General features: G+C 44.3%; 1 protein-coding gene across 1 annotated transcript in view; it reads right to left on the bottom strand.

The window, feature by feature from the left end:
- Nucleotides 1-5,203: 5,203 nt before the first annotated feature.
- Nucleotides 5,204-12,207, bottom strand: part of CD38 (CD38 molecule) — a 51,381-nt gene continuing 44,377 nt past the window's right edge. The window contains exons 7-8 of the mRNA XM_069594742.1: nucleotides 11,749-11,835; nucleotides 5,204-8,562 (exon numbers count right to left, since the gene is read on the bottom strand). Coding sequence (XP_069450843.1) covers nucleotides 8,535-8,562; nucleotides 11,749-11,835 — 115 coding nt within the window. The 3' untranslated portion in view covers nucleotides 5,204-8,534. The remainder of the gene's footprint in view (nucleotides 8,563-11,748; nucleotides 11,836-12,207) is intronic.

Here is a 12,207-nt window from a genome sequence, read left to right as displayed (position 1 = left end):
TCTTTGCAGTCATTTGGTCTAACCTGCAAAACATCATACATGTCAAAACAAACTATTGATTAGAGTTAAAGATAGATTTGTGGTTATTTTCATCCTTAGATTATATTCCAATAATATTGCGCAGTCAGTATATTATGTTCAAATAAGACTTGAGTTCATTTCTTGTGCCTGGGTAGTTGATTTATCAATAAGATGTACACTAGGGTCAGTTTGTTGCTTGTTTGTATTGATTTTAAGATCTGCTTTATTTCATCCTTTATGATATAATTTTGGTTTTTAATATGCTATACTTGTTTCAACCAGTAAGGACTAGGTTCATGGAAATAAAGTGATGGAAAAGCGTTGTCTGTCTCTAAAGCTATAGAGGTGGAGATGGTAGAGGAAACATACATGTAAACAGCAAGCATGCTAAGTCGCCTCGGTGTGTCCGACTCTTTGCCATCCCATGGACTGTAGCCCACCAGGCTCCTCTGTCCATGGGATTTTCCAGGCAAGAAGACTGGAGTGGGTTGCCATTTCCTCCTCCAGGGGGTCTTCCTGACCCAGGGATCAAGTCCGCACCTCTTACAACCTGGCAGGCAGGTTGTTTGCCACTAGTGCTACTGGGGAAGCCCAGTGCGTCACTATAAACCATGTCCTGGAGGTAGGGAGGAGGCGGAAGGGTCGTAGTGATTTCACTGGTAGATGTGCTGTGGTTGGTCATTGTCGCGTTCAACTCTGCAACCCCATGGACTGTAGCCCACCAGGTTCCTTTGTTCATGGGATTCTCCAGGCAAGAATACTGGAGAGGGTTGCCATGCCTTCCTCTAGGGGATCTTCCCCACCCAGGAATTGAACCCGGGGCTCCTGCATTGCAGGCAGATTCTTCACCAGCTGAGCTACAAGGGAAGCCCTCTTGTGGCTGACTGGTAGATAATGGGGGCTTAATAAAGCTTGCTGAATGAATCAGTGAGTCAATGAGTCAATTTATCATTTGGTGTGTGACTCAGTGGTAAAGAACCCGCCTGCCAATGCAGGAGACACAATTTCGGTCTCTGGGTCAGGAAGATCTTCCAAGAGTGGAAGCCAGCTCTTAGTGAAAGGTCTTAGGAGGATCTCTGGCCAGTCCTTTCAGGTGGGCAAATAGTACCCACCTAGGATGATTCAAAGCCTATCTAGGATGAGAGAGTGTGGCTGACCCAGCTGGTTGTCAAGAGAGCCATTCCCTGCCCTCTCCTCCCCTGTCCATGAGGTCTCTGGGTCTCAGCTTCCAAACCAAGTAGGCTTGTCAAGCAACTTACTCTAGAATGAAAACAGATTCCAACAGTATTTTTTGAATTTAAAAAACTAAACTTGATGGTACTCTATGTGTCAAGTACTGTTTTTTTAAAAATTATTTTATTTATTCTGTCATATATCAATATGAATCAGCCATAGGTATATGTGGTATATGTTTATAGCCTGCCTCTTGAACCTCCCTCCCACCTCCCAGCCCAAGCACTGTTTATATATATATATATATATATATATATATATATATATATATATATATATATGTATACACACACACACACACATAGGCCATGCAGCTAACAGGATCTTAGCCTCCTGACAGGGGATTTCACCCAGGCCATGGCAGTGAAAGCTCCAAGTCCTAACCCCCGGACCACCACCTCAAGAGCTAGTCTGAGAACTGTGCAGCTATCATCTCGCTTAAAGCTCAAACAACCCAAAGAGCTGGGCATCACAATCACTCCATTTTACAAGTAGAAAAACTGAGCTTTGTCTAGGCATTCTATGCCCCTCAGGATCCGACGTCAGCTGGATCTGGTGACCGTGAACGTGAGGCCGGCGTGGGAGGCGAGGGCCACGCTCCGTGTGCTTCGGCATGCACCACCTCCTTCACTTATTTCTGGCCCCAGAAGCAACAGCGGCCACATCTGGCAGTGACAAAGTGACGGCTGAGTGTCCCTGGGGCAAGGATGACCCCTCGACCTGACCTGTCTGTGGAGCCCCTTGCAATGTTGCCCTTTTAAAAGAAAGAAAGTGAAGTCGCTCAGTCGTGTCTGACTCTTTGCGACCCCATGGACTGTAGCCTACCAGGCTCCTCTGTCCATGGGATTTTCCAGGCAATAGTCCTGGAGTGGCTTGCCATTTCCTTCTCCAGGGTTTCTTCCCAACCCAGGGATCGAACCCAGGTCTCCCGCATTGTAGACAGATGCTTTACCGTCTGAGCCACCAGGGAAGTCCTTTTAAAAAATATTACTTATTTATTTGACTGTGGCAGGTCTTGGTTTGGCACGCGGGATTTGTTGCAGATTTTCTAGTTGGGGCTCAAGGACCTAGTAGCTGGGGCGTGTGGGCTTAGTTGCTCCGTGGCATTTGGGATCTTAGTTCCTAGACCAGGGATCGAACCCACATCTCCTGCATTGCAAAGTGGAATTTTAACCACTTGACCACCGGGGAAGCCCTGGAAGGTTGCTCTTGACTAAGTGGCTTCCAAACTGTTCTCCTACCCTCCTGGAAAACCTGCCAGCCTCTGAGCTTCCCTAGAATATGTATTTCTGGCCGGAGCTGTATTCAGTTGTTGCAGCTAAGGTCACTGGTTGATACACGTGTTTGACGAACCTTCTTCGGTTTCTCTTCTCTGCAGGTCTGCAGTGGTTCACGATTCCATTGTTTCACAGTTATGTTCCTTATGAATAGTCACACATTTCACTATCTCATCACATCGACTCCTGGGAGGTCTCAAGTGAGGTTTCTTAACAGGGCAAAGGTGTGTCATCATATGATTCTCCAAACTTCCAAGCTGAGATTCTTGCTGGAAAGCAAAGAGCACTATTTATTCTTCGATGTCTCTGATGGCATAGAGGAATGGTGAGGGCTTATCAGGTCTTCAACAGACTATGTGCACCCCTCTGAGCATCTATTCCCACCTCCCCCATCCCCAAGACATCCACAATGACCGTCCATCCTCTCTCTGGCTGCCTGACTCACTTAACCTTGGGATGGGTTTGGTGAGCGGCCATGTTGTCTTTGGAAGAGCTCCTCCAGCTTGTTTGATTCTTCCTCCAACCCCATAGACAATTGTTTCAGATTTTTCCCCCCAGCTTTATAGAGGTATGATTGACGAATAAATATTGATATATATTTAAGGTGCACAATGTGACGTTTCGGTTTACATATACATTGCTCAATGATGATCACAATTAAGCTAATTAACACATTCATCATCTCGCATAGTTACCTCTGTGTGTGTGTGTGTGTGTGTGTGTGGTGAGAAAACTTGATATTTATTTTGTTGTTGTTGTTCAGACACTCAGTCATGTCCTACTCTTTGTGACCCCATGGACTGCAGCACACCAGGCTTCCTTGTCTACCACCAACTCCCAGAGTTTGCCCAAACTCATGTCCCTTGAGTTGGTGATGCCATCCAACCATCTCATCCTCTGCCATCGCCTTCCCCTCCCACCTTCAATCTTTCCCATCATCAGGGTCTTTTCCAATGAGTCGGCTCTTCACATCAGGTGGCCAAAGAATTGGAGTTCAGCTTCCCTAGTCACTGCGTCTCCAGAACTTTCTCATCTTATAACCAGAAGTTTACAACACCCTTTGACCAGCATTGCCCTGTTCCCCACCCCTCCGGCTCTGATAGCCACCTTTCCACTTGTTATTACTGTGAGTTTGACTTTCTTAGATTCCATGCATAAGTGAGGGCAAGCAGTTTTTCCAGACACAATGGTTTTAAAAAAAATAAATCCACAAAGTCCTTTATTATTTAGTATTTGTATAATTCATTGATATCTGTTGTAAATATATTCCAAACTGGCGAGTCACAGATGTTAATGAATCTTCTCCCTGGGTCACTTGTCTCTTAATCCCACCGTTTTCACTACCTTGTGCTGTTTGCACTTTGCTTAAATGATTTTTTAAAAAAGCATGATGAGTCAATTTGAATTAAGTTCAAGGATAAACACTGTGTTAGGGATCAATTCAAACCCTTCTGTGCTTTGTGAGTGTGATCTGAGGGCCAGCTAACCACTGCCTCTTGGGGTAGCACCCAGAAACTGAGTCCCTGATGGATTGATATAAAAAACATATATTCAAATGATGGCTAGCACTGTTTAGCCAGTACAAAGATGAAACCTAAATGTCCATTGGCAGAGGAATGGATGAAGATGTGCTATGTCTATACAAGGGAATATCACTCAGTCGTTAGAAAGCATGTGAAGTAACGCCATCTGCAGCGCCACGGATGGGCCTGGAGATGCGTCACACTGTGAGAAGGAAGGCAGATGAGAAAGACGCATATTGTAAGTTACTGGGGACAGGTGCAGGGAGGGAGAGCTAGGGAGCTTGGGGTTGACCTGTTGTTGTTTAGTCCCTCAGTTGTGTCTGACTCTTTTGGGACCCCATGGACGGTGGCCAGCCCAGCTCCTCTGTCCATGGGATTTTCCAGACAAGAATACTGGAGTGGGTTGCCATTCCCTTCTCAGGGGAATCTTCCTGTCCCGCAGACTGAACCCATGACTCCAGCATTGCAGACAGATTCTTTACCACTGAGCCACTTGGGAAGACTACCGCTCTATTTAAAATGGATAACCAACAAGGTCTTACTGTGTATAGCACAGGGAACTCTGCTCAATGTTATGTGCCAGCCTGGACAGGAGGGCAGTTTGGGGGAGAATGGATACATGTATATGTGTGGCTGAGTCCCTTCACAGTTCACCTGAACTGTCACAACATTGTTAATCGGCTATGCTCCAATAGGAAATAAAAAGTTTTAAAAATGATGGTGAATGTAGCAAAAAGAAATTAATTGCTTCATTATTTAAAAACTGTGGGAAAATGTTAGGCTAGCATTGCATTTATAAAATGTTGTCTTCTTCTAATACCTTTTTATTTTTTGATTAATTTTTATTGGTGTACAGTTGCTTTACAATGTTGTATTCATTTCTGTTGTAGAGCAAAGTGAATCAGCCATACATATACACATATTTCCTCTTTTTTAATATCTTATCTTTTACTTATGTGAAGCTGCTATTCAGGGAACCCAGTCTGGTGCTCTGTGACAACCTAGAAGGATGGGATGGGGGTGGGGGTTGGGAGTCAGGCTCAGGAGGGAAGAGACATAGTTATGACCAACTCCAGCTATCCTATGGCAGAAATCAACACAACATTGTACAGCAATTATCCTCCAATTAAATAAATAAATACAAATGCCTTTCAAAGTTATGCTGTAGGTTTATTTTAACATTTTGCTTCATACAATTTTAACTTGCCACACAAGACTTGTATTCGTATAAATAACCACGTGCCCTTTAAAAAGCCACAAAAACACAGAGTCATTCTGCACCATGTGGATTCTACCTGAGATGCCCAAGTCACAGTCTTGGGAGTGGTCCTCAGGAGAAACTGCATGCCAGGAAGTAAGTCAGCACAGCTCCCAAGGCATCTCTTCCAGCGGGGAGTGTGCAGGCTTGGGTGAGCTTGTTTCCAACAAGAGTGGAAAGGCACAGAAAGTTGTCGAGCCGAAAAGAATGTATTTTCCCAAAATATTTGACATGTACTTGGCTTTGTCTGCCAAGTATGTAAGAGACACAGATGTGGTGCGAAACAGGTGGACACAAACAGGACTAAGAAAGACCTACTAAATGCAGCATCGCTATGGACTGAGAAAAACGTGTGTACACATGTATACGTATACACACATACGTGCATATGTGTATCCTCCCAACTAGCAGAACTGTGTTGGAAAGTGTGCCTCAAATGTTATCAGGTCATAAACCATTAGAGAAGGAAAATAGTGCTCCTTGAGGAGCTGGAAACGGGAAAGGAGGCTACGGTTCATTCCCAGAGCCTTTGGGTGAATATGGTGGTGCGTAAAATTTGGGATAGTAACAGGATTTTTCTAGAGCACACAGGAATGAAGTGGGGAGATAAGGCATAGCAGGTTTAGGAGTAAAATATGAGGTTTGATGAGCAATCAGCAGTTTGGTAGAGATGTCACTTATAAGAAGAGGGATATAGAGGATCTACTTACGGAAAAAGTCCTTAGGCCTAGAGACACACGATTTAGTCACTGAGTCGTATCTGACTCTTTCAACCCTGTGGATTGCAGCCCGCCAGACTCTTCTGTCCATGGGATTTTCCAGGCAAGAATACAGCAGTGCATTGCCATTTCCTCCTCCAGGGGATCCTCCCAACCCAGGGATCAAACCAGCGTCTCCTGCGTTGCACGTGGATTCTTTGCCAGCTGAGCCACCAGGGAAGGCCCATGATGCATGGTCAACAGCAAAGATGCAAAATCAGAACTACAGGGAGAGCGGAGTCATGGATGAAGCATCATGCTAATGGAGACACAAAGGTGGTGAGGAGCAAATAGCACCTCAGCCCCTGGCCACCTCCAGGGCCCTCAGGGCACTCTGCAGCAGGTGTGACAACCTGGGGACCAGCCTCCTCTTTGGTGTCCACCAGCTTTGACCTTAATCACTCAGACGAGTCTTCTTGAGGGGAAGATTCTCACAAACTGATTTTTACTCTATCCATTTCATCACTGAAAGGAGATGTTAAGGACAAAACTTTCCTGACACAGGGAACCACCTCATGGGGTATCCCGGTAAACAAGGAAGGTACATTAAAGGACCCGGAACTCAGCAAGCTAGCCCAGCAATAAGGCAGAGTCTTGAGAAGAAAAACAGCTGGGTTACCCAGTGGATTAGCAGGGACCTATTTCTGAAGATGTTCTGCAGGTAGGCAGGAGGCAAGATTGCACCTTAACCAGAACTGGTCCCTAGCACCTATTTTCATGTCTAGCCAAGACCACATCCCATGAGAAGGCGGAGAACGGGCTGGTGAAGAACCCCTGCGCTGGTGGCGGTGGCGGTAGCTGCAAGAACTCCTGACGGGAACTGGACTGTCAGTCAAAGGGCAGGCAGAAGGGCATCTACGATGTTCTAGCGACTTCTTCCATACGACTCACTGTGTTAGACTGTCAGTTTCTGTCATCTTCTTTAGTTTTCACCACACTCTGATGAGGGTTAACTTATAATCCTTATTTAAGTGACAAAGAAGCTGAAGTTCAGAGAGGTTAGGTATTTCATTCTAAAGCACAGACTGATGCCAAAATATGGACCCAGAAACGTCTGACTCCAAAATGTATGCTATTTTCAACAAACCTACTGGGCTCCCTGAAGGATTTCCAAATGAGTTTATCAATTCTCCACTCAATGCTTCTTCTGTTGTGACAAGAACAACAAAGAAGTAGAAAATATCTGGATGTTTAAAACTCAAGCAACACATTTTGAAGTAACAATTAAATCAGAAAATATTTTTAAATTATGAGGAAAAGAGACATATCAAAAATTTTAAGAGCTGCAGCTAAGGCAGCGCTCAGAAGAAAAATTATAGTACTAAAATGCACACGGTTTGAGTACTGCAAACTCAGTGACCTCAATTTCCATCTTAAGAAGCTGAATAAGGATATGCAAAGAAATTAGAATCTCTCTATCTCTATATAATACAGAGAAAAGTAAAACCCAAATAAATAGAATGAGAAAATCAACAAAGTTAAATGTTGGTTCTTTAAGAGTAGTAAAAATGATCATTCCCAAGCAAGACTAATCAAGTAAAATTCAAGTGAGAAAGAAACTGTCAGCATCAAGAACAAAGAAATACATTTTAACTGACTCCTACGGAGTAAGACACGGAGATGAGGAGAAGCAAGGAAGAGGATGAAAAAATGTACCTGCTTTGAAGCCATGCAGACAAATCACGTTTCAGATTCTATTGTATTCAATTTAATCCAACATACATTCATTAGAAGAGAACATAAGGACTATCAATCTAGTATTATCTGCTTAGAAAGGGCAAGCACGTGAATTTTTGAAATAAAGTTGAGTTCAAATTCATTCTCTGCCTTGACCTAAATGTATGACTTCTGGGAAATTATATAAACTTTCTGAACTTATTCTTCTCATTTAACAAATGGAGGATAGTAATATCAACCTCACAGGGCTGTTGGAAGGATTAGAGATAAAACAACAAGCACAGGAGTAACTTACATCCTACAGAATGTAACATGACCCATAGCCATGGCATCTAGAGTTTATCTGTAGGAAAGATACAAAAATATATCTTGAGGTAAGGTCATTCATTTTGATACATGACCTTTGCTGAAAAGTCTGGGCATTTATTTTTCTTGACCGGCCAATAGGTTTGTAGAGGTCATTCTTCAACAGAGAGGATGTTACCAACATATTAGCAATATAAAAGAATCATATGAAAAATAAAATAAAAAACTGTATAAAATTTCTACTCTAACTTTATATTATAACTAATTTTTCTTGACTATTAGATCAAGATAAAAACTATGTCAATAGCATAAGTTATTTTAAGATCCCGGAGGAAAAGGTTTCCATCTCTGGTGTTAATTTTATGACAAAAGTTTCCCCCCAAAGTCCCAACTTTCCGCCAGCACGTCTCCTGAATCTTGTGTGTTGATCTGTACTGCCAGAGCTCAGCCATGCTGATTGACTCATCCGCAAGATAAATCCTCAGAATCTTCCAAGAAACTCGTCCCGGCTATGATGAGAAAGAAGAAAGGTCAAGAGGCAGTACAATACACCCCTTGGTCAACTTGCCAATGAAAGAAAGCCCTTCATTAATAGCAAAAGTATGCATGGACCACTTAGCACCCACACAAGTTTCTTCTGCAGCAGTGACAATGCCGAGAAAGGTCAAGTCCAAGAGTGAAGGACTGAAACCACAGCCCAGTGTAGTTTCATTTCATGTGCAAAGCCGTAGCAATAGATAACTGATGTTTGATGATATGTGGAGACGGGAACGAATGTCTGGCTCACACATGTCACAGAGAGCTGCTGTGAACCTCCGCTGATGTCAAGAAACAGCAGAAACAGCAACCAAAGAGGAGAGACCCCATATTTTCCATTGAGGATTGGTTTTCTCTTCTTCAAAAACTTCCTGAGGAAGTATTGGGTCAAAGCATCAGGCAGCAAGAGGTCATAGACACTCCAAAAGAGGGCTGGTTGCCGTCAGCGAGAGGACTCCGATTTTTTGCACAGAATACCTCCTATACTATCTGCAGGTGAATGACTCTAGTTTTCATAAAAATCAAATCACAAAGCAACAGAGTTCAATGGGAGTGGCTGGCACATAGTGGAGGGGGTTGTCTAGTGGGGGTAAAGTGGTTCCTTTAATTGCAGTCAAATCTGATTTTGTTAAATGTGAGTCAAGAAAGAGAGGGAGCCTTAGAAGTAGCTAGCAGCAACCCTGGGCTTCTAGGATGGACCATCTCAGGCTCATCTCTAGCCCTCTGTCGTGACCAGCTGGGCACACTGGCTCTAAGAAGAGTCATCCATCCTCATCAACATTGTGATCTGGGATCCCCCACGTGAATATGTGTGTGTGTGTGTGTGTGTGTGCACGCTCAGTTGTGTCTGACTCTTTGAGACCCCATGTCTTATAGCCTGCCAGACTCCTCTGTCCATTCTTGTCTGGAATATTCCAGACAAGAATACTGGAGTGGGTTGCCATTTCCTACTCCAGGGGATCTTCCTGACCCAGGGGCTGGACCCTCATCTCTTGTCTCTTGCACTGGTAGGTGGGTTCTTTATCACTAGCGCCACCCAGAAAACCCACATGAATACATTCTAGGTGGGAAAAGGGTCCTCACCCTCCAGGAAATAATGCTATGGAAGAAGTCTACAGTCGACATCTATATCAATGACGTTCACTTTGAGCTCCCCTAGAGACAAGCAAGTTTCTTGCAAAGTCACTAAATTGTTAGATACCACAGTTCAATACAATAGGGAACTGTTAGATACAACAGGGGACCCTGAGGGTCTGGTTATGCTGAATATATCATGACCTCATGGCTGGAGCAAACCAGCAGTGATTTCAAATATGGTGCCCAAGTTTAAGGCCACATGAACTGATGCTTGAGTGACAGGTGCTGGCCTCCTATGTAGGCCACTCCACAAGTCCAGGTGGGAAGGTATACTTAATTATTTTTGCAAGGTGAAGGATGAGTGAGCTCACCCAGAACCTACAGTTTGGGCCATTCATTAAAAAAAAAAAAAAAGGGGTGAAAGGTTAATGTAAGGAAAGAGACAAAAGCGTTTTGTGAATGACTCACTTAACATTCCCTAATCTTGCCCCAGGTTTTCGTATTCCATTCTCTCAATGCAAAAGACCTTTGAGTAACTCAGACTGGTCAGATGTCTGCCATGTCTCTTCTATGGGTGTCCCTTTGTTCTGTTTTCCCATCTAACTGCGACAGAAAGCTTGTGTTATTCTCTGGCAGTTTCCAGAGAGAAGCCAGCTGGCTGATGGGGAATTCAGGTCATTGGAGAGACAAAGCCTTGAGCGAATGTTCCTTGAATCTGTCCCCCTGCCTTTCTGACACGGTTGGGGGGAAAGCGTGGTGGCAGGGAAGTGATGGGAAGCATTTCAGCTTCGACATTCTTTGAGAAAGTGTTTTTCTCTGCATCTATTTTATGGGAACTGTCTGTCCCGTATCTATCTGTCATATATGGGAAAGTTTCCAAAGATGCTTTTGGCACAGATCTCTGCCTGGAGTTAAATATCGACCACACATCTTAAAAATAGTGAGGGGTCTCAGTTATGATAACAGAGTTGTAGGTGATTTGAAAAAACATATACTCGGGGCTTCCCTGGTGGTACAGTGGATAAGAATCCACTTGCCAGTGAAGGGGACATGGGTTCGATTCCAGATCTGGGAAGATCCCACATGCTGTGGAGCAAATAAGCCCTCATGCTGCCAACTACTGAGCCCTGCACACCCTGGAGCCTGGGAGCCACAGCAAGAGAAGCTACTACCACGTGAAGCCCGCTCACCACAGCTCAAGACAAGCTCACACGGCAACAAAGACCAGCATGGTCAAAAGTAAACAAATAACTAAAATTTTTGAAAACCAGAAAAAAAAAAATATATATATATCTGTAATTTAAACTTTTCTCCAATAAATATGTGTTACAGGTAAACAGTTTTAAGAGTCTACATTTTTAAATTAGAAAACCATAAAGTTTGCTCTTTATGATTTGAGATTATGGATATACCCTCTACCCTCTAAATCAAGGGTCAGGAAGGCCAAGCTAGGAAGTCTTAGAAATCACCCAGTCCATTCCAGTGTTATAGATGATGGATTGAAGCCCGGAAAGGGTGGTGGGCTTTAAGGAGAATAAATGTGGAGGCTTGAAGTCAGGCCTCCTGTCTGTTGTGAGTGTCTGCTTAAAGCCCCCCTGAGCAGATCTGAGTGTTGGTGTCTAGAGGAGCTAGGCACCCAGGGAGCTGACCTGGGTGTGAGCTGAGCTGTTTGTGTCTGTGTGTAAGCCACGAAGTGTTAGGCATCTACAACTGAGACCCAACCAAAGAAGCCTCACCTGAAAGATATGGCAAGTCACAAGGCTTTTATAAATCCTTTGCTTTGGGCAAAATGTGCTTCTACACCCCTGAAAGTCAGGAGCTCTGGGTCATGCCTGTCACATGGGAAAGCAGGAAAGATGCCCTCAAACCTGGGTCACCTTTAGAAGCAAATCACTGCTAGAGTGATTTGCGTGGGGAAGGACGAGGAACAGGGCTGGGGAGTGGACATCTGAAGGCCACTGGCTGGAAATGGCTTCCGGGCTAAGCTGGGAGAGGGGCGGAGTTCGCTGAAGGTCACTACCCAGAGCACAGTCAAGGCCTAAGGGAAGAGCGTCTGCATGTGGCGGGAAAGCATCAGTTACCTGAGATTATCCCTGCAGATAAATCTGACATTTCTTTCACTTAAGATGGACTTCAGTTTCGTTATAGAGGAGCCAGAGCATGAGTCACTGGAGGAAAAAAAAAAGAAAGTGTTAAAATAACAAGAGCTCACAAGCATTTCCTTGGAGTTGCTTGGTTTCTTCCAGGAGGTGGGCCTGGGCAAGGCCCTCAGATGAAGATGTGAAGTGGAGGGAGCTTCAGAGAGCTCACAGGTCCGCAGCAGAGTCAAAGGTGTGAACTAGGTAGAGACCTACCACGGAGATACAATTAAGAGACTGTCGAGTGAGTGAAAGTCACTCAGCCGTGTCCGACTCTTTGCCACCCCATGGACTTAGTCCATGGAATTCTCCAGGCCAGAATACTGGAGTGAGTAGCCTTTCCCTTCTCTAGGGGATCTTCCCAACCCAGGGATCGAACCCAGGTCTCCCACATTGCAGGCG

Source organism: Ovis canadensis, chromosome 6 (assembly GCF_042477335.2).
Source record: "Ovis canadensis isolate MfBH-ARS-UI-01 breed Bighorn chromosome 6, ARS-UI_OviCan_v2, whole genome shotgun sequence".
Taxonomy (NCBI): domain Eukaryota; kingdom Metazoa; phylum Chordata; class Mammalia; order Artiodactyla; family Bovidae; genus Ovis; species Ovis canadensis.
The sequence above is the reverse complement of the archived record's forward strand: the minus strand, read 5'-3'. Positions and strand labels throughout refer to the sequence as shown.